We start from the raw sequence: 25,643 nt of genomic DNA, 5'->3' as shown, positions 1-25,643 counted from the left end.
CTTTTCAAAAACTATTTTTATTTCATGTGCATTGATGTTTTTGCCTGCATGTATGTCCGTATAAAGGTATTGGATCCCCTGGAACTGGGGTTACAGATAGTTGTGAGCTGCCACATGGGTGCTAGGAATTGAACCAGAGGCCTAGCAGCCAGTGCTCTTAATCACAGCCCCCCCAAAATCACACCTTTTTTTAATATATGTATGTATGTATGTATGTATGTATGTATGTATGTATACTTTGTTGTTGCCGATGATTCGGAGAAAAGATCTCATTAAGTTCAGGCTGGCCTCAAACTCACTATGTAACTGAGGATGACCCTGAACTTCTCACTATCCTATCTCCATCCAAAGTGCTGGCATTTATGGGCATATGCCATGACACTAGGATAGTGTCACCTCCCTTCTTTTTTGAGACAGAATATGTAGGAGAAGTAATCTTCAAATTCAAAAAATCCTGCCTTGACCTCCCAAAAAAAGTATAGATAAACAAGTTCTAGATAAACAAGTTTGATTCAACCTAAGGATTTTTTTCCCGATTGATTGATTGATTGATTGAGTATGCAGTGTTCTGTTTGCTTGCACACCAGAAGAGGGCCCCAGATCTCATTACAGGTAGCTGTCAACAACCATGTGGCTGCTGGGAATTGAAGCCAGAACCTCTGGAAGAGCAGTCAGTGCTCTTAACCTCCAAGCCATCTCTTGGGTCCGACTAAGGTTTAATAAAGTCTTGCATCCTATACAGCTTGGTAACTGTATAGAATAGGCAATTATCAAACAGCTAAACTGCTATTCTCCTGTAATCTCTGTATAAATATTCTCAGAACTCAGCAGATTGAGATTAGGAATTTAAGGCTAGCCTGGGCTACACAGAAAGACTGTACTTCACCCCCCCCCCCAAAGTAGCTTTGAGTTCCATGTCAGTCTGGGCTACAGAGAAAGAGCCTGTCTCAAAAATCCAAAAGATCAATACAAATCCTATAGAAGTCACTGAGGCTACACAGTTGCATAATGTATTAACAAACTAACCAGTCAGAGTAGATACTGAAAGTGTTACCAACTATTGCCAACATACAGTAGCTGTGTCAGTATAATTACCATACAAAAATAACCCTAAAAGTCAGATATGAATTTATTCCTCTTATTTCCCCTGCCTATTACTTTTTTTTTGAGACTGGGTTTCTCTGTATAGCCCTGGCTGTCCTGAAACTCACTCTGTAGGCCAAGCTGGCCTCAAACTTACAGACCACAGATATCCACCTGCCTCTGCCTCATTAAAATTGTGTGCCACCACCAACCGGCCAATCACAACCATTTTAAATCAATGTATCTCATTCCCAGAGAATCCAAGAGCAGCCATGATTTTTGTAGAATTTTGTGCAAAATCCTTGCTGGATAAGAAAGGAAAAAAGGGGGGAGCTTCTAATTCTTCTTAAAATGAGTATCTTATTCTAAGAGACACCACTTTTAAGGCAAAAAGTAACAAAAGGGGGCTGGAGAGATGGCTCAGAGGTTAGGAGCATTGCCTGCTCTTCCAAAGGTCCTGAGTTCGATTCCCAGCAACCACATGGTGGCTCACAACCATCTGTAATGAGGTCTGAGGCCTCTTCTGGCCTGCAGGCATACAGACAGAGTATCGCATACATAATAAACAAACAAACAAATAAATAAATATTTTTAAGAAATAATGGGGGAATTATCATTAAATATGTAACATGCAACCTTTTGTTTTACTTCCATATTTATTATTAGAAACAGGAGTCCCAATGAGAGAGCAAGAGAGAGAGAGCGAGAGTGAGGGGGGGGGATCAGCTGGAAGGTGGTGGTCAAACCTTTAAATCCATCACTTAGGAGGCAAAGACAGGCAGATCTCTTAAATTCCACACCAGTCTGGTATAGGACAGCCAGGGCTACACAGAGAAACCCATCTGTTCCTCTGTCTCCAAACACACATACACAAGCAAACAAGTAAATATTTTAGAAAAGAAATCAAATATATAATTGGTTAAATTTATTTACCCCACAATAGACAGGATATCCATGGTTTTGTTTTGTTTTATTCTGCCTCAAAAATCTCTCTCATCCCACTACCACCCCAGCAACAAGGAGAGTTGTAGTGAGGAGCTGCGAGCAGGCCTGCTTTTCATCCCGCCTGGCTCCCGGCCACCTGGCTAGCTTATGCCCCGAAATAACAACACACAAACTGTATTCATTTCAACACTGCCTGGCCCATTAGTTTCAGCCTCTTACTCACATCTTGACTAACCCATATCTGTGTAACACCACGAGTGGTGTCTTACCAGGAAAGATTCAGCATGACTGACCTGGTGGATGGCTCCATCGCGTCTGACCCAGAAAGGAGAGGCATACTAACTTCCCTTCTTCCCAGCATTCTGTTCTGTCTACTCCACCCACCTAAGGGCTGGCCTATCAGATGGGCCAAGGCAGTTTCTTTATTAACAAATGAGAGTCCTCCATCAGAGAGTCACATTTCCTTTACCAGGTAGGTTAAGTTTTCATACTTCCAAGATCAATAGGACCATTAAATTTTAAGTAATTATGGGGAAAAGAAAATTTAAGGCCAGACACAGGTATACAGCTGATATCCCAGCACATAGGAAGAGGATCAAAAGTTCAATCTTTAGGACTCCGAGGGCCAGCCTGAGCTGTAAAAGACAATGTGACAAAAACAAAACCATGGGCTGGAGAGATGGCTCAGCAGTTAAGATCACTGCCTGATCTTCCAAAGGTCCTGAGTTCAATTCCCAGCAACCACATGGTGGCGCACAACCATCTGTAATGAGATCTGATGCCCTCTTCTGGCCTGCAAGCAGACACACAGACAGAATATTGTATACATAATAAATAAATATTTTAAAAAAGCCAGAGAAGCCGGGCGGTGGTAGCGCACGCCTTTAATCCCAGCACTCGGGAGGCAGAGGCAGGCGGATCTCTGTGAGTTCGAGACCAGCCTGGTCTACAAGAGCTAGTTCCAGGACAGGCTTCAAAGCCACAGAGAAACCCTGTCTCGAAAAACCAAAAAAAAAAAAAAAAAAAAAAAAAAAAAAAAAGCCAGAGGCTACAGATGTCTCAGCTTCTGAGGCCACTTATTTTTGCAGAGAACCCTGGTTTTTTTCCTGGCACCCACAAGGTAGATCACAACCATCTGTAACTCCAATTCCAGGAGACTTGATAACCTCTTCTGACCTCCAAAGAAACCAGGCATGAACACAACCCACACATACATGCAAACAAAATACTTAAAGATGTAAAATAAATTTGAAAAAAGAAAAACACGATTAGCTCCAAGAATAGAAAAAAAAGAAAAGAAAAAAAACCCAAAAAACGCATGCCAATTCCTCAACTATGACTATGGAGTATTTTTTTGGTTGAGGGTTTCTGTATAATCCTGGCTGTTATCAAACTCAGAGATCTGCCTGCTTCTGCCTCCCAAGTACTGTGATTAAAGGTATGCACCACCACACCCAGATTTTCAGAAGATTCTTAACGTATTTTATGAAAAAAATAGAAAATAAAAATTAAAGTGGGAATCCGGTCTAGCACACCCATAAGCTAGCACTCCCAAAGCAGAAGTAGGCAGATCTCTGAAGACAAGACCAGCCTGGTCTACACAGTAAGTTCCATACCAGCTAGGACTACAAGATGAAACTCTACCTCAAAAAAGGATGGAGCTTCTTCATTCATTCAAAGAATAATTAATAATATTGACAAAAGAGCTCACCTTTATAACAACTCCAGTTAAATATAATCAACATTTTACAGATTTTTCAGCAGAAAACTACCTTATACTAAACTAATCTGCCCAATGCCCAGGGTTGTACACCTAGTAGTTAAAAAAAAAAAAGCCAGTATTTAAACCTTGGTAATTAGTCTGGAAAGTACATTCTTTTTGTTGTTGTTTGTTTTTCGAAACAGGGTTTCTCTCTGTTGCCCTAGCCTAGCTGTCCTGGAACTAGCTCTTGTAGACCAGGCTGGCCTCGAACTCAGAAATTCACGTGTCTCTGCCTCCTAAATTCTGGGATTAAAGGCACCAACACCACCCGACTTGGAAAGTGGACTCTTAAACCAATAAAAATGGATGCTGCCTAAAAGGCATAGGAAAATGATAAATCTCCTCTCCAATCAAATGACCTCTGACCCCAGTTTTAACCCTAAATGAATAATGATCAGTAAGAACCAGGGTCCCCAAGGCAAACGTTAATTTAGATCTTTTCCATCCCAAAAGCAAGGTGAAGCCGGGCAGAGGTGGCACATGCCTTTAATCCCAGTACTCAGGTGGCAGAGGCAGGTGGATCTGTGAGTTTGAGGCCAACCTGAACTACAAGAGCTAGTTCCAGGACAGGCTCCAAAACCTACAAAGAAACCCTGTCTCAAAAAACCAAAAAGAAAGGCACAGATGAATTTCAGTTAAAGGAAAGAATAACAGTCACAGTAATTTTCCTAATAGTATGTAATTTCTATGACAAAATGCTTATTGTAATTTAAAATTTTGAAATTATTCTGTGAACTCCACCACAGTGGCAGTGACTGTGGATTACTGTCCTCTAACACCTTGGAGAGTTTATGAATAGTCAGAACACAGATCTTCAAGGATCATGGCTGAGTATATAGTTATGTATGAATGTTTTCTCTTCATGCATGCCTGTGTACCATATATGTGCAGGGCCCAAAGAGGACAAGGTGTGCTTGATCTCCTGGAACTTAAGTTACCACATGGGTGCGGGAACTGAATGCAGGTTCTCTGAAAGAGCAGCCAGTGCTCTTCTCTACTGAGCTGTCTCTCCAACCAGAAAATGTACTTTTAATCTAATGTGAAGTTAGCGAACTTTTTGTTACTTTCAAATGAGAATGAACATGAGAATATCTTTCGTACATATTCTAAGGCAGCAAGAGCTCCCATAATCCTTTAATTTTAAATGTTTTACCTTGTCATTCCTCTTAACAACTTTGTCATAGGTTTTATATATTATTAGTAAAATCCTCAACTTACAAAATACAAAACCAAGAAGCAAGGGTTAAATAACTTGCCCAAAGGCACAAAACTAGAAAGTAACTAAATCTAAGCACAGTTTATCTGTCTGGTCAAAGGTCCAGTTTTTACTTGTTTTGTTTTGAGAAAGTTTCATTATGTTGCCCAGGATGCTCTTGATTGCCTAGGTTCAGACAAGCCTCTCATTCTCAAGTAGCTAGTGTGTATCAACCACCTGCCTTTTTTTGCATAGTGATGGATATTGAAGGGCCTCACATCAACTGATCCACTTGCCTCTGCCTCCTGGGTGCCCCAAAGACTGCTATCTTCAGGTGTTTTTTATTTGTATTCTTTTGACTCTTTCATCTAAATGTGTATTTTAACAACACAATAATCTTCATTTTTGCTCTAGAAGTTATAGATACCCAACAAAAGGATATTCTTTACTAAGAAAAAGAAATTGGCAATACCAGAGATTGAATGCAGTTGAATGTAGTTGACTGAAGGGATTTATACATGACAGGTAAGCATGAGCTACAACCCTTGGTCAGTTGGTAGTATAAATCTATTTTTTTTCCAAGACACTATGAAGCTAGCCTGGGCTACAAAATGAGTTCAAGGCTGGCCTGAGCAACGCAAAAAAGTTTCCTGAATGCAAGATGCCAATCCCAGCAACTAAAAACTAGGATCCGGAGTTCAAGGCTAACCTGTAGAAGGAACAGCGGGCTGTGTCCCACCACCCGGCTAGCTTTACCCAAAATAATTACACGGAAACTGTATTCTTTTAAACACTGCCTGGCCCATTAGTTTCAGCCTCTTATTGGTTAATACTCATATCTTCCTTTAACCCATATTTAGTAATCTGTGTAGCACCATGAGGTGGTTGCTTACCAGGAGAGATCTTAACCTGTGTCTGTCTTGGAGAGGAGAAGCATAGCGACTGTCTGAGCCATCTGCCTCACTTCCTTTTTCCTGTTCTGTCTACTCCATCCACCTAAGGGCTGGCCTATTAAATGAGCCAAGGCAGTTTCTTTATTAACCAATGAAATCAACACAAACAGAAGACTCTCCCACATCATTTCCCCTCAGTCGGCAGTTGAGCGAAGTAATTTTTTTAAATATTTACCTATTTATTATGTATAAATTTCTGTGTGTATATGCCCTACAGGCCAGAAGAGGGCACCAGACCCCCATTACAGATGGTTGTGAGCACCATGTGGTGCTGGGAATTGACTCAGGACCTTTGGAAGGGCAGACAATGCTCTTACCCTTGAGCCATCTTCTCCAGCCCCCGCGAAGTAATTTTTTTGAGGGTGTTCACAGCAACCTTTCAGGAAGGCGTGGGTCTATCATACCATATTGGATCTAAGCAATCCACAGGGTGTATCCTCTGTGAAAACAAAAGAAGACCCTCTCCAAGCATTCATAACCTTAATCCAAATTCTGAAGTCATACCCTTGTAATATCCATTCTGGTTTAGCTTGGCAGCCCATATAATGAAATGTCCTCTCTGTACTTAGCTCCTTTACAAGTCAAACAATTTTAAAGAAAAACACAATACAAAGAATCCAGACTCTCTGATGAATTTTCCATTTTTATGTGGCTTTTCTTTACTTCTTTTAATCTATAACTATCTGTACTCTGTCTCTTTAAAGACTTAACCCTTTTTAAGGCAATTAACTTTATTTTCTATATTCTTTTTCTTCTCTCTTCCAATCCTATGTATACTCATCAACACTGCGACCCATTTAATGTCTGAATCCGCCTATTGTGGATCTGTAATTATTTACTGTCCAGGAGCACTTCTTAAAATGCTAAGCACTTCTTAAAAACTTAAGTCGCACAATTTAGAGGTCCTGCCCAGTCTAAACCTTAACTGCGCTGTTATCATGGTAATTACAATAGATCCTGCCTGAGAGCAGCACAGTTCAGCATGGCGGAGCAGAGCCAGAGCCGCTCCAGCCTCAGTCATTTGGTGTCCCTGAGCCACACACAGTTCCAAGCACACAGCAGTCCGCATTGGAGCCGCACTCAGCAGTTTAATTCTGAGACTGAGCGTGCAGCACAGAAACTCTTTTCATCCAAGTTACAGCCAAATCTGATGCGCAGAGCACCATGCAGCCTGGAAATATCTCTCTGTATGGTGGCAGGAATCCGCCATTCTCTCCCGCTTGCCTAAGCCTGATTCAGCCATCTGCCTAGGTGCAGGCAGGGAGCAGTGAGCCATTGGCATGGTTTCAGAGTACTTTCTTTCCGATCCTGAGTGGGCACACAAACATCCAGTCCCATAAAAGCCATTGAAATGCTTTAAAGCCAGAGTTCGCTTCGGTGGCACAGCACAGGAAGCTGCGTTTTAAAACCGCCCCGGTACGGCTGCCGAGTCAGGAAAATTTCTCTGCGGCACGCCAGCAACAAACAGCAAAAAATCTTTGTTAAACTCTCTCTCCCGTTTTTTAAAGCCCTCTCAGGTTTTTAAGTGGATTTAGTTACCACATTGGGCGCCACTCTGTAGAAGGAACAGCGGGCCGGCTAACTTTACCCAAAATAATTACAACGGAAACTGTATTCTTTTAAACACTGCCTGGCCCACTAGTTTCAGCCTCTTATTGGTTAATTCTCATACCTTCCTTTAACCCATATTTTGTAATCTGTGTAGCACCACGAGGTGGTCACTTACCAGGAGAGATCTTAACCTGTGTCTGTCTTGGAGAGGAGAAGCATGGCGACTGTCTGAGCCATCTGCCTCACTTCCTTTTTCCTGTTCTTTCTACTCCACCCACCTAAGGGCTGGCCTATTAAATGGGCCAAGGCAGTTTTTTTATTAACCAATGAAATCAACACAAACAGAAGACTCTCCCAAGCCGGGCGATGGTGGCGCACGCCTTTAATCCCAGCACTCGGGAGGCAGAGGCAGGCGGATCTCTGTGAGTTCGAGACCAACCTAGTCTACAGAGCTAGTTCCAGGACAGGCTCCAAAGCCACAGAGAAACCCTGTCTCGAAAAAAAAAAAAAAACAGAAGACTCTCCCACATCACTGACCTCTGTTATACAGCAAGTTAGAGAGGCTAGTCTGAGCTACAATGAGACCGTGTCAAGTAAATACATAAACAAATACTTAAAACCCTACATATTTCAGTGTCAACAATTTACTTATGTACTTATATCAATCAACATCTCACACCATATTACAGCTATATATGTACCACATATTAACCTGCTACCAGAATGTATATGATTTAAAACGGAAGCATCATAAACATAACCATGTCAGAAGATAGGAACAAATTACACATAGGAACTTGAGGCTCAGGAGTTTTACTGAGGTTGAGTTCGTCATCTGCTAACATTACAAGCAAAGATTCTCAAATCTTTATAGAAAGTAACAGGGCACAACACAACACTTATGCTTTCAAGATTGAGAAAATGCTTCATATTTTTACAGAAAACAAAAATTAAGTAAATCCCAAATTACAAGTATAATAAATGTCAAAGCAGAGTCATTTTCCATTTTCAATTAAGAATATGTAAAGAAGTCCTTTTTATAACAATACCTGGATTAACAAGTTTCTCAACATCCTCAACCGCATATGCCGCAGCAACTCAGAGTTAGACTACATTTCAACTACAACAAAATCTTGCTTTAGATCCAAGGCAGAAAACCAAAATTACAGATTTGAAATGTTTATCTAGTATCAACAATTACTTTCATTAACTGGGAAGAAATATGGAGGAAGCAGACAGCCCAAACAAATCTAAAATGACTAGTATCGGTATTTTCAGTAACTTGCTTTTTACAAACTAGAATCTGCAGCTCCAAAAAACACTTTTGTACCCTTCTTTAAAAATTCCAATTAACCTTTTATTCCTATGGGAGCTTAGCCTGTACATATATCTGTGCATGATGTGCATGTAGTACACACAGGCCAGAAAAGGGCCCTGGACCCCCTGGGACTAGAGTTATAGATGGCTATATTATGTAGGTACTGGGAATCAAACCTGGATCCTCTGAAAAACCAGGCCACTCTGTGTAGCAATATTTGTATTGAGTTTCTAAAGGCATATTTGTTTCTAATAAATGCTAAAAAAAAAAACCCACAACTGTTCAAAAACAAAAGCTATTCATTTACTCATAACTTTTCTTGGTAAAATTTACACAATTTAAAGAGGCTGGGGATGCTTAGTGCTTGAATGCTGTTCACCATATAAAAGCTCAGGTTTAATGGTCCATACAAGAAAAAATGAAGACTAAAAATATTTACAAAGTGCTCATACACTTTCTTCCTCCAAATCATTCTTTTTAAAAAAAAAATATGAGAGTTGGGCCAGGCAGTAAAGGCACATGCCTTTAATCCCAGCACTCGGGAGGCAGAGGCAAGCAGATCTCTCTGAGTTCGAGGCCAGCCTGGTCTACAAGAGCTAGTTCCAGGACAGGCATCAAAAACTACAGAGAAACCCTGTCTCAAAAAAAAAATAAAATAAAAAATAATAATAATAATAATAATAATAGGGCTGGGAAAACAGTTCAGTCAGTGGAGTGCTTTTCCATGGAAGCATTAAAACTTGAGACCTATCTCTAGCACCTACATTTAAAAAAGAGAGAGAGAGACCTCTCAGGAGGCTGAGGCAGGTAGAATTCAAAGCCAGCCTGGTCTACAGAGTGTGTTCCAGGAGAGCCAGGACTACAAAGACCCTGCTTGCAAAAGTAAATAAACAAAATCTGATAGCATGGTAGTCCATGCTCCTAAATCCAACACTGGAAGCAGAGGCAGAAGGATCTGTGAATTCAAATTCACTCTGGTTGGGCTGGAGAGATGGCTCAGAGGTTAAGAGCATTACCTGCTCTTCCAAAGGTTCTGAGTTCAATTCCCAGCAACCACATGGTGGCTCACAACCATCTGTAATGAGGTCTGGTGCTCTCTTCTGGCCAGCAGGCATACATACAGACAGAATATTGTATACATAATAAATAAAATAAGTATTTAAAAAAATTCACCCTGGTCTAGACAAGTTCCAGGCCATCAAAACTGCATCATAGTGAATGAGACTGTATTTCAAAAGAAAAAAAAGGGGGGGGGGGGCTGGTGAGAGGACTTAGTAGGTAAACTGTTTGCCATTAAACATGGTGACCTTTGATGGATCCCCAGAACACATATGATGGAATAGGAATGTCTCCTGCAAGCTGTCCTCTAGCCTCTACAGGTGTATCATGACACAAAAAAGGAAGAGTACATGTATATACACAAACACACAGATAAATGTTGAGGGGGGGGGCAATTCTAGGGAAGACACCAGGAGCTGGCTGGCCAGTCAACATAATCAAATTGGTGAGCTACAAGTTTAGTAAGAAACCTGTCTCAAAAAATTAGTGAAAAGCAATTGAGGAAGACATCCAACATTCATCTTGACCTCCAAAGCATGCACATATCCACATATTCAATATATACAAAAGAAGACATAGGAGGTTAAAAAAACCTACAAATATGTACACACAGATTGATTTTCTATGATATCTAACAACACTAACTAAAAAAGTAAAAAAATTGAAAGCCAGGCAGTGGTGGCACACGCCTTTAATCCCAGCACTTGGGAGGCAGAGCCAGGTGGATCTCTGTGAGTTTGAGGTCAGCCTGGTCTATAGAGCAAGTTCCAGGACAGGCTACAAAGAAACCCTGTCTCAAAAAAACCAGTAAGATTTAAAAAACAAAAACAAAAAACTGAGAACTGTATTTGAGGCAAAAGGCATAAGATCACCTTTAATTAGCATAAAATAAAGTTATTCCACACCTTATTTTATTTCATATTTGAAAAAGGGTCTATGTAGGCCTGGCTGTCCTGGTACTCACTATGCAGAACATGCTGGCATCAAAGTCACAGAGATCCACCTGCTGACATGCAGTGATTAAACGCATTCCCTATCACAGCATATAATGCTAATAATATAAAATTTAAATGCTACAATCAGCCAAGCGGTGGTGGTACACGCCTTCAATCCCAGTGCTGGGAGGCAGAGGTAGGCAGAGTAAGTTCCAGACCAGTCAGGGCTGTATAATAAAGCAAAATCTTTGAAATATTTGCCTATCTTTTTTTTTTGTTTTGTTTTTTGAGACAGATCAGAGATCCTCCTGCCTCTGCCTCCAGAGTGCAGAGATTAAAGGCATGGACCACCACCGCCCAGTTTTGCCTGTCTTTTTTAAAAAAAAAGTCAAGGGCTGGGATACCAAGTGGTAGAGTGCTTGGCTAATATCCACAGGGTCTTGGGGTCAATCATCAATCTCATCAGGATAGAGAAGTTAAGGGGTGTAGAGCAAACATCCTAGAATTCAGAGAAGAGGCTCTGTGTAGATCAGGCTGGCCTCAAGCTTTCTGGCCTCTGCCTCCTGAGTGCTGGGATTAAAGAAGTGTCACTATTGACCAGTTTACTGTGAGGGGGGGGGGGGGGAGAGAGAGGAGAGAGAGAGAGGGAGAGAGAGGGGAGAGAGGAGAGAGAGAGAGGAGGGAGGTAGAGAGAGAGAGAGGGAGAGAGAGAGAGAGGGAGAGAGAGAAGGAGAGAGAGAGGGAGGAGAGAGAGAGTTGGTGTACACCTTCAGGTGGATCAATGCTTTCAAGGCCAGCCTGTTATATGGAGAGAGTTCCAGAACAGCCAGGGCTACACGAAGAGAAACCCTGTCTCAAAAAAACAAATATAGCCAGGCAGTGGTAGTGCACACCTTTATTCCCAGCACTCGGGAGCAGAGGCAGGTGGATCTCTGTGAGTTCGAGGCCAGTCTAATCTACAGAGTGAGTTCAAGACAGGATTCAAAGCTACACCATCTCGAAAAACCAAAAACCAAAAAAAAAGAAAAAACCAGACAAATATATGCGTATGTACATACACACATACATTTATGTAAAATTACAGAGCAAGCCAATTATACTGAACAGTAGTTATCAAAACATCTTAAAATTGTATATTTAAATGTATCTAAAATTGTACTATATTTAGTAGGAAAATAAGGGATTTTTTGGTTTGTTTTTCAAGACAGAGTTTCTCCATGTAGCCCTAGCTGTCCTGGAATTCAGAAATCTGCCTGCCTCTGCCTCTCAAGTGCTGGGATTAAAGTTGTAGGCCACCACCACTCAGCCAACAAATAGATTTTATTAACAAACTAAATAATTTTAACATATCAAGGAATAATGAGTATAAATGCTTCAAATTACCTACAAAATTTGAAATAAAATATAAAGACGTGATTTCTCTTGGAGACAGGAAAAGACCCCATTACTTCAACTATGACTTAGAATTTTCAATTCTTTTTTTAGTATTTATTTATTATGTATACAGCATTCCTTCCATGTATGGCTGCAGGCCAGAAGAGGGCACCAGACACATTACAAATGGTTGTGAGCCACCATGTGGTTGCTGGGAATTGAACTCAGGATCTTTGGAAGAGCAGACAATGCTCTTAACCTCTGAGCCACCTCTCCAGCCCCCTAGAATTTTCAATTCTTTACTAACTGCAGTCCAGTGAGAACTGAGCTTTGGTCCCTTGTTGAGAATTTCTGTATCATGAGGTTATGAGAATCAATACTAGGTGCTGGGTATCAGTAGTACAGCTTATTCCTGCAGTGTTCAAGACCTTGGGTTTTACACATCCTCAATCACCTAAGAATCAATACAGTGTTTTTTTTAATGTCAAATAACCAATGTCTTGTTTCTGACTGGTTTTAGTACCACATATTAAGTCCTGAATATTTCAGAACACTAATTTTCAATAAACTGCAAGAGAAAAAAAGATAAACTGAGCCAAAGAAATGACTAATGGGGATATTAACTTTAAATAGCTGTTTAGTGAAAAACACAGTAATAATACAGCCTCAATATTCATTACCTGAGCCATGTGTAGAGGTACACACCTTTAATCCCAGCACTTTGGGAGGCAGAGGCATATACTATGTCTATACTGGGAAATTATGGCTGGTTAGTTCGACTTGGATCTATATTATTTCTATTGCTTAGCATTTACTAAGTTTTTGTTTTGTTTTGTTATTTTTTGTTTTGAGACAGGGTTTCTCTGTAGCTTTTGGAGCCTGTCCTGGAACTACCTCTTGTAGACCAGGCTGGCCTCGAACTCAAAGAGATCTGCCTGCCTCTGCCTCCTGAGTACTGGGATTAAAGGTGTGCGCCACCACCGCTCGGCTGCTAATTTCTTTTAACCTCTCAACTTGTTCCCTCAACTGTAAAAACATTGCAATGTTGTTTTAAGAGACAGGAGAGAGTCTGGCAAAAACACTAAAGAACATACCTACTAGTAAATTTCACATTTTAATAAAGTCAAATCAACTTGAAACTCTCAATTTATTTTGGAAATTATATAGACAAAACGAACTTCACAATCTTGTCTAGTTTGCTGTCTCTTCCTTTCTCTCCTTAAGGCCTGCAACATAGCTGGGTGCTGGTGGTGCAAGTCTTTAATCCCAGCACTCAGAAGGCAGAGGCAGGCAGACCTCTGAGTTCAAGGTCAGCCTGGTCAGACAGCAAGTGACAGGACAGCCAGGACTACACTGAGAAACAGTCTTGAAAAACCAAACACAAAACAAAACAAACAAAAACCTTGCAATATTTGCACAGCACAGTAATTTCTAAAACAAATTATCCCAGATTACAAAAAACCTGATTTCTTATTCTGTTAAAGGAAAACAAGGCGGGTTTTAAAATTCTAAAGAATTTTAAATTTAAACAAGGTGGATTTTAAATTTAAAAGAAAAAATAGAGCAGTCAAAACTGTTAGTGTTTTGCTTCAAATATCCAAATTAAAACATACACTAAGTGTATTCAACGTTTAATTTATGGATCCCAAGCTTATCAGCTACATAAACTTTCAGGGAATGTAAAAGGTAGAATAGCAGAGAAAAAAAGGAGCGAATAGGAATTTGCCTAATATACAATACACATGTCTGTGTTACAATATCCTTATGTAACACAGTACCATGTACAACAAATGTACACAATGAAAGTAAAAATAAATAAAACTGCTTATTTCTTTTATGCCAGACTATGAGGGAATAAGATTTACCCGCCACCTCAGAACACCCTTCCCCCGATAAGTAGCCCCAGCTTCCAAGACCATTATACAACCTGTGATTCCTGCCCTCCTGAAAAGATTCTTTTTATGGGCATAGTTAACAAATGCCAAGTTGCAAAGTTGCACTTTGCTGGATTGACGTTTTCACAATGTAAGAACAATATGATCTGGAATCTACTCAAAGCATTTGCCAGGCAGTCAGCTGATGTTCACTGAACACAACAGGACAGAAATGAGAGAAATTACACTTCATTATTTAAGCCAGGTAATCACTACCTTGAAAACTCAAATAGGCGGACGGTAGACGGTCCAATGAAACAAAGTAATTCCACTGATTCAACACCACCACAAAAACTCAGCTTTTCCCTACGTTTTCTCCGCTCTTGTAATTTCCCGTGTAAATTGCTTTTAATAGGTTCGCGGGATCAACCCGCAGAACGCAGCCGCAGCACGAGTAACTTTTACAAAAGGTCAGAGCGGTGCCTTTCAAGGCTGCCGACCCCTGTCGGGCTTCGCCGTTCAAACTAAGTCGCTTTCACCCACAGAACGTTCCAGACCCAATTACCCAGCCCGGACAGAGTTTTAAAAGGTAAAGCTTGGGGGTCGGGGTTGGAGGGTGGGGGTCTTTCCGTTCTCTTTTAAGAACACGCCCCTCCCCAAATGAACCAGACGCAAGCCAGGACCCCCGCGCGCCGCCGCGTCCCTCCCGCGGTCCCACACGTTGCCCAGCCGTCCCGGCCGCCGCGCGAGGCCTCCGGGCCCCCGAACGCGCCCACCTGATCGCCCTTTCTCCGCAGACTCCGCCCCCCGCCCCCGCCCGTTCGCCGCCGCCGCCGGGAGCTCCATATGGGACACTCGGCTCCCTCGCCCTCCGCGCCTCACGCCACCTCAGCTGAGCCCCCGCCGCGCCACCTCCCTGCCCCGCCGCCGCCAGCACGGGCGCCGACCCCCACGGCTCGCTGCAGTGTGCGGAGCGCACGGCGGGGCTGCAGGCCTGCACGGCCCAGGTGCTGTGTCAGCCTCTCGGCGGGCTCCGCGGCGTGTACGGCCTGGCAAGTCACATGGCGGTGGGACCGGCCCGCGCCCCCGACACTTCGGCTCCTCTCAGAGCCAGGCCGGACGACCGAAGCCACTCACCTCCACGAAGAGCAACATGTCTGCTTCCGCTCGGCCCGATCGCTCACGCTGCCGCGACTCCAACTGGCTCCCAGGCCCGGGCCCCAATCGCTAGGATAAGGACACTCGCCTTGCCCCTCCACCCGGCAGTGGACCGGCTCCTCCCCCGCCGTCAGCCGCTGCGCCCTGACCCGCCCGGTCCCGCCTCCCTTGAAAAACAACTGTTTCCGGTTCTACAGACAAACTGCTTCCGGGAGAGGATCCCTCCCCACCCCCTCCCCCCGCTGCGTGCTTTGCGGTGGCTCGCCCTCCTCGGGCGGCGTCAGCAATAGCGTCTCGCTCGTGTGGCGTGGGCGCACGCTGTGCAGGCCTCACCGTTTCGGGCCGCGGGTTGTGGAAGCTCTCACCGACTTGTTTTTCCTTTTCTCAGCTAGGTGACCGCCGCACCCCTAAAGATCGCGCAGTTGTCGGAGTTGAGAGTCTAGGTTTGATTAAAAGGCGGCTGTGTGCGTCGCCTCGACCCTGCCCCTGCTGAAAACGTGGAAGGGGGTGGGGCAGGCTGCGGTAGCTGCTCGAAATTAAAAGCGTACCGCGTGCCTGGCACTCTTCCTAAACATTTTGCATGAGTTCATCTCCAGACCCTATGAATAAATCGTTACTATCCCTGGTTTGTTGAAGGAGCCCTGTAGCACATCAGATTCCTTTAAACACGAATTTAATAGAACTTAGCCCCAGGCCCCTTGGAATCAGGGCTTCATTAACAAGATGATGCTCCACTTGGATGCTTAATGTGCTGCTAACTAATAATTAGTCAAGATCTCTTTTATTGCTGTTTACCTAGTCAAATAAAAGTCTATAAAGCTTTTAAAATCCATGTTGTTTTGTTATTTTGCTAGAGTTATTTTTCTCTTACCAAGTCTCCTTTAATTGCAACCCTCCCCCACCAGCACCTTTTTTTTTAAAGACAGTTTCACTATGTAGTCCTGGATCCTACAGACCAGGCCACACCCACAGAGATCTACCTGACTCTGCCACTGCCACTGTCTCTGGAGTTCTGGGATCAAAGGCCTGTGTCCCACACCCACCTCACACTTTTTTTCTTTTTCTTTCTTTCTTTCTTTCTTTCTTTCTTTCTTTCTTTCTTTCTTTCCTTCCTTCTTTCTTTTTTTTTTTTTTTTGAGACAAGGACTCTTTGTAGATGTTGACCAAACATTGCCTCCCCAGTGCTGAGATGAAAGGCCTGTGCCACTCTACCCAGCTGCACTCACCTTTTGAAATACTTTGTCTGCCAGATGTAGTGTCATGCATGCTCTACAGTGAAACGTTGTCTGTTGAGGGCAGGACTTTTAGTTGCCTTCATATTTTCCCCATTCAGTGATTTAAAAAAAAAAAACAAAACTTAAAACCAGGCAGTGGGCTGGGCCGTGGTGGCACATGCCTTTAATCCCAGCATTCAAGAGGCAGAAACAGGTGCCTCTCTGTGAGTTCAAGGCCAGCCTGGTCTTTGAAGTGAGTTCCAGGACAGTTTCCACAAGTTCCAAAGCTACAGAGAAACCTTGTCTCAAAAAACAAAAATTAACAATAATGATAATTTTAAAAATACCTTAAAGTGAGGTTTTCATTTTCATGAACTCATGCTCGTTCGTCTTCAAAACCTTTCCCTTCCCCAAAATTTTTATTAAATTATATATATATATATATATATATATATGAATCAGATATGTGCCTAAGGTACATGGAGGCCAGAAGAGAGCATCAGATCCCCTGAAATGGGAGTTACAGATATTCGTGAACAACTGTGTAGGTGTTGAAAATGAACATAAGTCATCTGTGAGAGCCCCCATGCTCTTAATCACAAAGCCATCTCTCCAGCCTCCATTAAAAAAAAAAGAAACACAAGCCGGGCGGTGGTGGCCTTTAATCCCAGCACTTGGGAGACAGAGACAGGTGGATCTCTGTGAGTTCGAGGCCAGCCTGGTCTACAGAGCAAGTTCCAGGACAGACAGGCTCCAAAGCGACAGAGACACCCTGTCTCGAAAAACCAAAAAAAAAAAAAAAGAAAGAAAAGAAAAAGAAAGAAGAAACACGATTCATTTTTACTATCTTTGTGTATTGTGCATGGATCTGAGTTCAGCTACGTGCTCATGAGAGAAGAGCCCTTGATGGCCTGAAGCCACAGATTCCCCTCAAAGGTGGACGTGAACCACCAGATGTGGGTGCTTGGAACCCTCTATAATAGCAGTGCTCTCTTAATAGCTGAGCCATCTCTTCAGCCACAAGATCTTCCTCTTACCTTTTTAAAGGATATAAGCATCTTCATTTCGTATGTATGATTGTGCTGTACACTGTGAGTATTACTTTCACTGGTTAATAAAGAAGCGTATTAGGTCTATAGCAAGGCAGGATAAAGTTAGGCAGGGCAATCAACCTGAGGGCATTGGAAAGGAGAAGGGCAGAGTGAAGAGACCCCAACCAGCTGCCAGGGAAGCAGAACATGTAGAATATGAGGTAACATGGCAAAGCATAGATAAGAAATATGTGTTAATTTAAGAGTTAGCTCGTAACAAGCCTGAGCTATCGTTTGAGCATTTATAATTCATCTTAAGCCTCTGTGTGAGTTAATTTGAGAGCAGGTGGTTGGGGCAGGAAATCTCCACCTATATGGTTGTTTGCCTACATGGATGTCTTTGCACTGGGAACTGAACCTGAGTTCTCTGCAAAAGCAACAAGTGCTCTTAACCGCTGTGCCATCTCTCCAGTGTCTTTGCACTGGGAACTGAACCTGGGTTCTCTGCAAAAGCAACAAGTGCTCTTAACGTTGTGCCATCTCTCCAGCCCCAAGCTTTCAATTCTGTTCTCTTTCCCTCTCCCTTTTCCTGAAACAAAGTCTCTGTAGTCCTGGCAGTCCAGGAACTTGCTGTGTGTATAGGAGGCTGGCCTCTAGCTCACGGAGATCCGGCCTCTGCCTCTCCAACACTGAGATTAAAAGTGTGCGCCACCACACCCAGCCCCACCCTTTTGTTTGTTGTTTGTGTTGGTTTTTCTTTTTCTTTCTTTTTTTTTTCTTTTTGCTTTTTTTTGTTTTTTGAGACAGGGTTTTTCTGTAGCTTTAGAGCCTGTCCTGGAACTAGCTCTTGTTGATCAGGCTGGCCTCAAACTCACAGAGATCCACCTGTCTCTGTCTCCCAAGTGCTGGGATTAAAGGCGTGTGCCACCACCGCCCGGCTGGTTTGGTTTTTCAAGACAAGGTTTTTCTGTGTAACATCAGCCCTGGCTGTCCTGGAACTTGCTTTGTAGACCAGGTTAGTCTCAAATTTACAGAGATCCATCTGTTTCTGCCTCCTGAGTGCTGGGATGAAAGGTGTGCACCATACATACCCCTGTCTTTCTATTCTTAGTCCACGTAATCTCCTTCGGTTTGCTTCACATGAAAAACGAAAAACAAGAAACAAAACAAAACAAAACAAAACACCTCACTTTCTCACATTGATACCAAAGTCTATTCACCATTAAATTACTGATACTTTTCTTAGCCGGGCAGTGGTGGCGCATGCCTTTAATCCCAGCACTCAAGAGGCAGAGACAGGCGGATCTCTGTGAGTTTGAGGCCAGCCTGGTCTACAAGAGCTAGTTCCAAGACAGGCTCCAAAGCTACAACTTTAAAAAAAAAAAAGCTGCTGATACTTATATTTTAGTCCCGCTTTATTCTCCTTGCCAGTAAATTCTCATTATTTTATCTCAGTCATTAAACTCTCTCCCAGGGCTGGAGAGATGGCTCAGTGGTTAAGAGCACTGGCTGCTCTTCCAGAGGTCCTGAGTTCAATTCCCAGAAACCCACATGAAGGCTCACAACCATCTGTAATGAGATCTGGCGCCCTCTTCTGGCATGCGGGCGTACATGGAGGCAGAATGTTTTATACATAATAAAAAAATAAAACCTTTAAAAAAAATAAATAAATCTCTCCCACTAGGATAGAAATTTTAGCACTGACCTCCAAAGCCATGACTCAGGGTGTCTTTCCTTTTTGTCAGTCAACCATTTCCCTCCGTAAGGTTCTCCCAAAGACTGCGTGCCGCAGCTCTCCCAAAGACTGCGTGCCGCAGCTCTCCCAAAGACTCTGCGTGCCGCAGCTCTCTTCTCCATGTCTTTTGTTAGCACCTCACAGTCTATCTTTTCTTTTTCTCCTTTTTTAGTTTCTTCACAAAAACTCTATGGTGCGGTCTTCTTGGTTTAGGATACTCGCATCGGCATAACGGTATCTCAGCGAGTGCTTTTCAGTCAGAAGGGAAGGGTTTTCACTGCCATTAAAAGGCTTCATTTCCCGTTGCTGATGAGCTCCGTGCTACATGAAAAGAACACCAGAGTGAGAGAGAGTTAAAGTTGAATCAGCTCAGTTGGCAAGTATTAGTTGAAGCGCTTTGTGGATGCTTTTCCTTATGCAAACTAAAAGGGTTTTGAGGCCTTTATAATTTGACAACAACAAAGTAGGAAATTCTGAACCTTCCGAATTTCTGGAGTAAATAAGCCTGAGTTATTTATGATTTATGGGAAAAGAGAGGGAGTAATCACTATAGGTGACAGGGTGAGACTGATTTAACAGTCATTGTATACTGGACCTCAGGAAATGCATGTGAAGACTCCTACTGAATGTGAGAAAAGCAAAAGTCACAGCCAGATGCTGGCAGCTGGTGCACACGGGCTACTGCACACCGGTTAGTGCACACCGGCAACACGGCGGCTAGTGCACACTGGCAAGGCAACACTTGCGTTTGAACAAGGAATAAGACAAGTTAGGAAGTTACTTGTGGACAGGAGGGAGTCACAATCTTTATTTTACTTTTGCAATAGAGTCTCAGTCTCCTTGTTATGGGGCAGCATAGCTATAGACAAAGTTGTATCTGTTTGGGAAGTGAGAAAAATCAGAGGTGGCGCTGAGAGCAGCCTTTTCATGCCTATGGCGCTGGAAAGGTATGTGGAGCTTCACAAGGCCAGCCACGGCAGGGGGGGAGGGGGAAGAAAAAGAAAAAATAAAAAAAAATAGGGTTTCAAGTTCTGAAGGTTGAACTTGAACTCTCAGCAATCCTCTTGCCTCAGCACCTGAGCACTGGAATTACAAGTATGAGCCACCATGCCTAGCTGACAACGTCATCTTAAAGAGAAACATTTCATTTGATCTGCATTTATTACCTTTAAAGAGAACAACAGCTGGGCCTGGAAGAGCAAGGCCTATCATCCTAGCTGCCTGGGATCTGAGGTAGGAAGATCAAAAGCTGAAGACCCAGGCCAGTGAAGTGACTCAGCAGGTAGAGGCTCTTGCCACTAAGCCTGGTAACCTGAAGAGAGTCCCCAGGAACCACGTGGTAGGAGAAAACTGACTCCCACAAGTTACACACACACACACACTTGCTCATTCGATTGATCAATCCATCAATGTAATATTTGCCGGGCAGTAGTGGTGCTCACCTTTAATCCCAGCACTCAGGAAGCAGAGGCAGGCGGATCTCTGAGGCCAACCTGGTCTACAGAGTGACATCCAGGACAGCCAGGGATACCCAGAGAAACCCTGTCTCGAAAAAAAAAAAAAAAAAAAAAAAAAAAGAAAAAAGAAAAGAAAAAGAAATTAAATTCAAGTCCAGCCTGGGCTACAGAGTTAATTCAAGCCCAAGCTGGGTAATTTAGCAAGAACTGTCTAAAATTAAAAATGAAATAAAAGGGGGTGGAGCTGGGTATGCAGCTCAGTGGCGGCCTGTGTGGCGTGCAGCGGCACTGCGTCTGATCAGCAATGCTGGATGGAGGGATGGAGGAGAGAAAAGAGCAGCCACATTGCGGTTCACTTCTTTTCCCTAGGAGCTAAAACACCTAAATTGTATTCTCTCCAAAATTTACAAGGGGCCTGGCGGTGGTGCATGCCTTTAAACCCAACAGTTTGGAGGCAGAGGTAGGTGGATCTCTGTGATTTTGAGGCCATTCTGGTCTAGAGAGCAAGGTTCAGGACAGGCTCCAAAGCTACACAGAAATCCTGTTGTTAAAAAACAAAACAAAAACAAAACAAACAAACAAACAAACAAACAAAACCCCAGAGCAATAATTTTGCAATGTTTCCAACTAGGACGCAACATAGGAAATTTTAGAGAGAGCTTAAATTTTAAATTATACATCTATAATTTTTTTTTTTTTTTTTGGTTTTTCGAGACAGGGCTTTCTCTGTAGCTTTGGAGCCTGTCCTGGAGCTAGCTCTTGTAGATCAGGCTGGCCTCATACTCACAGAGATCCGCCTGCCTCTGCCTCCCGAGTGCTGGGATTAAAGGCATGCGCCACCACTGATCGGCTTACATCTATAATTTTTTAAAAAAATATAGTACCTATCAAATGATACTACAAAGTTTATGAATGCATAAACACAATAAAACTATGTCAAGGATCGACTATACATGGGTACAACACATTCATGATTAGTTACCTCTGAGGTAGGATAGAAGAGGGGACAGACGTCCGGGAAGAACAAAGGGGCACTCAACTTTATTTCTAATGCTTTTTCCTTTATTTAAAGTTCTCTGGCCAGGCATGGTCATGCACACCTGTAATCCCAGCACCTCCCGTGCAGTCAGTCACCCTCTTCTTGGGTAGAAGCAGGCTCTAATGGTCCCTCCGATTTTGTGAGTCAGCTATGAAACCCCAAAACCTTTCAGGCTCTCTTCAAAAAAAAAAAAATCAATAGTAAGGGAAACTGTGGTACCCTTCCAAATACCTTCTAAGTTATCAAATGCTAGAAAAGTTAAGGGCCAGATGGGGAGCTCGTGGCCATTCCGTTACAGGCTTAACTTAAAGCTGCTGTAGCAGAGCCCCAGGAAGAGAGGCGCCAACAGTTACACTGGGAACACAGGAGCTTGGACTCTAACACTTAGAATCTGCTCGTCGATGCAGGACTGTGTCTTCTATTCCTTTAGAGTTCCTGCTATCTGGCCTTTCCTTCCCTTCTCCCTTCTACTGTCAAGGCCCACAGAATGTCTAGTTCTCTCCACAGAGTAAGCATTCTAAAATGTTCTAGTCAATGGCAATGTCACAATGGGCCTATTAATAGCATCATCAAGACTTGAACATTAGAAGGCCTCTAGTTGGTCCAAGCAGGGTGAGCCACAACCTCTTGAAGTAGGCTTGCGGTTTCTCAGTGAACACTTTTATTAACATCTGCCTATATTCTGTGAGAAATAGAAGAAATATAAACAAATCGCCCAGATTTTCAAAATGTTCACCATAAGGCAAAATGATTTCAACAGTGAATCTGATTCAGATGACGAACCCAATGATTTTTTCATCAAGAAAAGAAAGTCTGAAGGTGGTTTTGATAACGCAGGGGGTTCCAACCTCGAAATCCCATTATCAGTAAAAGCAGTCATCAGTAAGATTGAGCAAGCGAAGCTCCTTCGGGCCAAAGAGGTAAGTAGTCAACTGACTTATAAACCACAGATATTTAGAAACTTGTATGGCCAGGTGAATTTTTGTTTGAAAAGAAAACACTGGGGCTGGAGAGATGGCTCAGCGGTTAAGAGCATTGCCTGCTCTTCCAAAGGTCCTGAGTTCAATTCCCAGCAACCACATGGTGGCTCACAACCATCTGTAATGGGGTCTGGTGCCCTCTTCTGGCCTGCAGGTGTACATACAGACAGAATATTGTATACATAATAAATAAATATTTTAAAAAAAGAAAACACTTTACGTCCAAGAGAGCTGACTGACTTTAGTTAACTTTGATTTCAAATGACACTTTTAAAAAAAACAGACTGTGGATAGCAAGCTCCAATTCTGTATCAGTCTGATCAAGATAGAATTAGTCAAGACATTTAAGAAGTAAATCAATCAATATGGCCGCACATCTGTAATTCCAGCACTCAGGCAACAATGAAGGCGGGAGGAATTTGAGTTCAAGCATGAGGCCAGGTTGAGCTAAACATTAACAAAGCTTGCCTCCTAGGGGTGGAGACATGGCTCAGTGGTTAGGAACACTGACTGCCCTTCCAGAGAATCTGGGTTCAATTCCCAGCGCCCACATGGCAACTCACAACCATCTGTGTGTAACTCCAGTTCCAGGAAACCTGAGACCCATGGCACAACACCAATTCACATTTTAAAAAAAATTAAACTGGCTGTGGTGGCGCATGCCTTTAATCCCAGCACTCGGGAGGCAGAGGCAGGTGGATCTCTGTGAGTTTGGGGCCAGCCTGGTCTACAACAGCTAGTTCCAAGATAGGCTCCAAAGCTACAGAGAAACCCAATCTCAAACAAACGAACAAACAAACAAACAAAAAAAACCCAGCTTTATCAGTCGCCTTAGTTACTTTTCTATTTTTTCTATTGCTAGGATAAAACACCTTGTAGAAGGAACGGTGGGCTGCATCCCACCACCCAGCTAGCTTTACACCCAAAATAATTACACAGAAACTGTATTCTTTTAAATACTGCCTGGCCCATTAGTTTCAGCCTCTTATTGGTTAATTCTCACATCTTGCTTTAACCCATATTTAGTAATCTGTGTAGCACCACAAGGGGTGGCTTACCAGGAGAGATCTTAACCTGAGTCTGTCTTGGAGAGGAGAGGCATGGCGACTGCCTGAGGCATCTGCCTGACTCTGCTTTCTTTCTCCCACAATTCTGTTCTGTCTACTCCACCTACCTAATTTTCTGTCCTATTAAAGGGCCAAGGCAGTTTCTTTATTAACCAATGAAAGTAACACATAGACAGATGACCATCCTCCATCAACACCTGATCAAGGCAATGTATAAAAAAAGTATTCAGTGTCAGGCTTACAGCTTCAGGGGGTGAGAGTCCCTTATGGCAGACCAAAGCCGGGGTGGCAGAAGCAACTGAAAGCTTGTATCTTGATCTGCAAGTTGGAAGCAGAGAGAGAGCTAACAGGGAATAGTGTGGGCTTTTGAAGTCTCAAAGCTCACAAAAAGTATTCAGATAAATAAGCCTATGGGCCATCCTCATTCAAACTACTACATTCCTCACCTTGGTTTCCCCGCAGGCATGTGGTCATATCATAATAGAAAATTCATGTAGTCCAACTTCAAAGGTCCCCATACTCTTTTACAATCTTAACACTGTTTAAAAGTCCAAAATTCCAAAGTCTCTTCAGAGATTCAAGGCAATCTTTTAATCTGTAATGCCCTGTAAAATCAAGATAAAAAAGCAAAGAACATATTTACAATACACAACGGCAGACAACATACATTACCATTCTAAAAGAGGAATGGGGTCAGAGTGAAGAAATAGCGGACCAATGTATACATCTATAAGACTGGAAGCTAAAAGTGCACACTCCAAATCCTGTAGTTCCTTGTCTGATGTCAGAGGCCTCAGATGGCTCCATCCTTCCAACTTTGCTGATTGCACCTCGTTAACACACTTTCTACCCTCTTGAGCTGGTGCTGCTCCCTATCTTCGGCTCCCCTTGGCAGGATACCCCACAGCTCAGGCATCTCCAGCATTGTGGGGTCTCCAGTGCAATCCAGTCTTCACTTTATGAACTTCATACAATGGCATCCCAGGGCCTCCTTGAAGGGACTTACTCCCTTTCCACAAGCCTGGCCTCGATGGCTCTCCTTCACCGTAGAGGGAGGTTCCATGACCCTTGGCATGTATCTTTCATGACTCTAAAAGTCAGAACCCTGTGGTTGAATTCTGTTGCCTGCTTGCAATGGAGCTGGACCCCTGAATCACGTTGACACAAGCTTTTCTTTGTTGTTGCTTTTTAGGAGTAGAAAATTCCTCAGGCCTTTAGAAGTTTAGCTGGACGAGGTCTTGCCCTAAGGGCACACTTCCTTTGATCTTTTTCAGAGCAGGCCTTTAATTTCCTCGCCTCTGAGCATAAACCTTGGTTCCAACATTACATTTCTTGGTGCACTTTCTTGCTTCAAGCTGTACATTTTGTATTTTTGTCCTACTTATTTTTTTCCTTTGTAGAACCACATAAGTGATTAATAACTGAATGAAAAGAAATAAATAGAGGACATGACTGCTTTTTATTATAGATATAAGGTGTTAGGAATATTTTCCTAACCGAGTAACTCTGCAAATGCAAAATAATCTCAATCAAGCCAAATCAGACCAAATTAAAAGATATCCAGGTTTAATTAGATACCTGCACTCCCATGTGGTCCCAAGGGGAAATGGGAAGCCACCAATGTGACCACCAGAGAGGAAGAGGGAAAACCATATGTTTATTTTCTGGGGAGCAGTTTAAATAGCCTATGGGAGTGGTCTTGACCTTTCCTGGGGAGGAGTCAGGGTTCAAGGGGCACAGAAGAGGGGTCTCAAAAGATGGAGGCTGAGGCTGGGATTTACATTCCAGACTGTTTGTATAAGGGGTGACAGGAAGCTGAGTTGATATTTACGATCAACATTTTAGCTCTCTTTGGAGAAAGGGGCATCAACTCCAGTCTGGCTAAGGGAGAGCTGGGTGTTGATGGGTTTATG

At 42.9% G+C, this 25,643-nt stretch overlaps 1 protein-coding gene across 1 annotated transcript in view; it reads right to left on the bottom strand.

The window, feature by feature from the left end:
• Larp4 (La ribonucleoprotein 4) overlaps positions 1–15,319 on the bottom strand; it is a 53,706-nt gene extending 38,387 nt beyond the window's left edge. The window contains 1 exon segment of the mRNA XM_038341667.2: positions 15,187–15,319. Coding sequence (XP_038197595.1) covers positions 15,187–15,204 — 18 coding nt within the window. The 5' untranslated portion in view covers positions 15,205–15,319.
• Positions 15,320–25,643: the final 10,324 nt, after the last annotated feature.

The sequence above is a fragment of the Arvicola amphibius genome, chromosome 9, assembly GCF_903992535.2.
Source record: "Arvicola amphibius chromosome 9, mArvAmp1.2, whole genome shotgun sequence".
In the NCBI taxonomy this organism is placed as follows: Eukaryota; Metazoa; Chordata; class Mammalia; order Rodentia; family Cricetidae; genus Arvicola; species Arvicola amphibius.
This window is presented reverse-complemented; position numbering and strand designations above follow the sequence as displayed.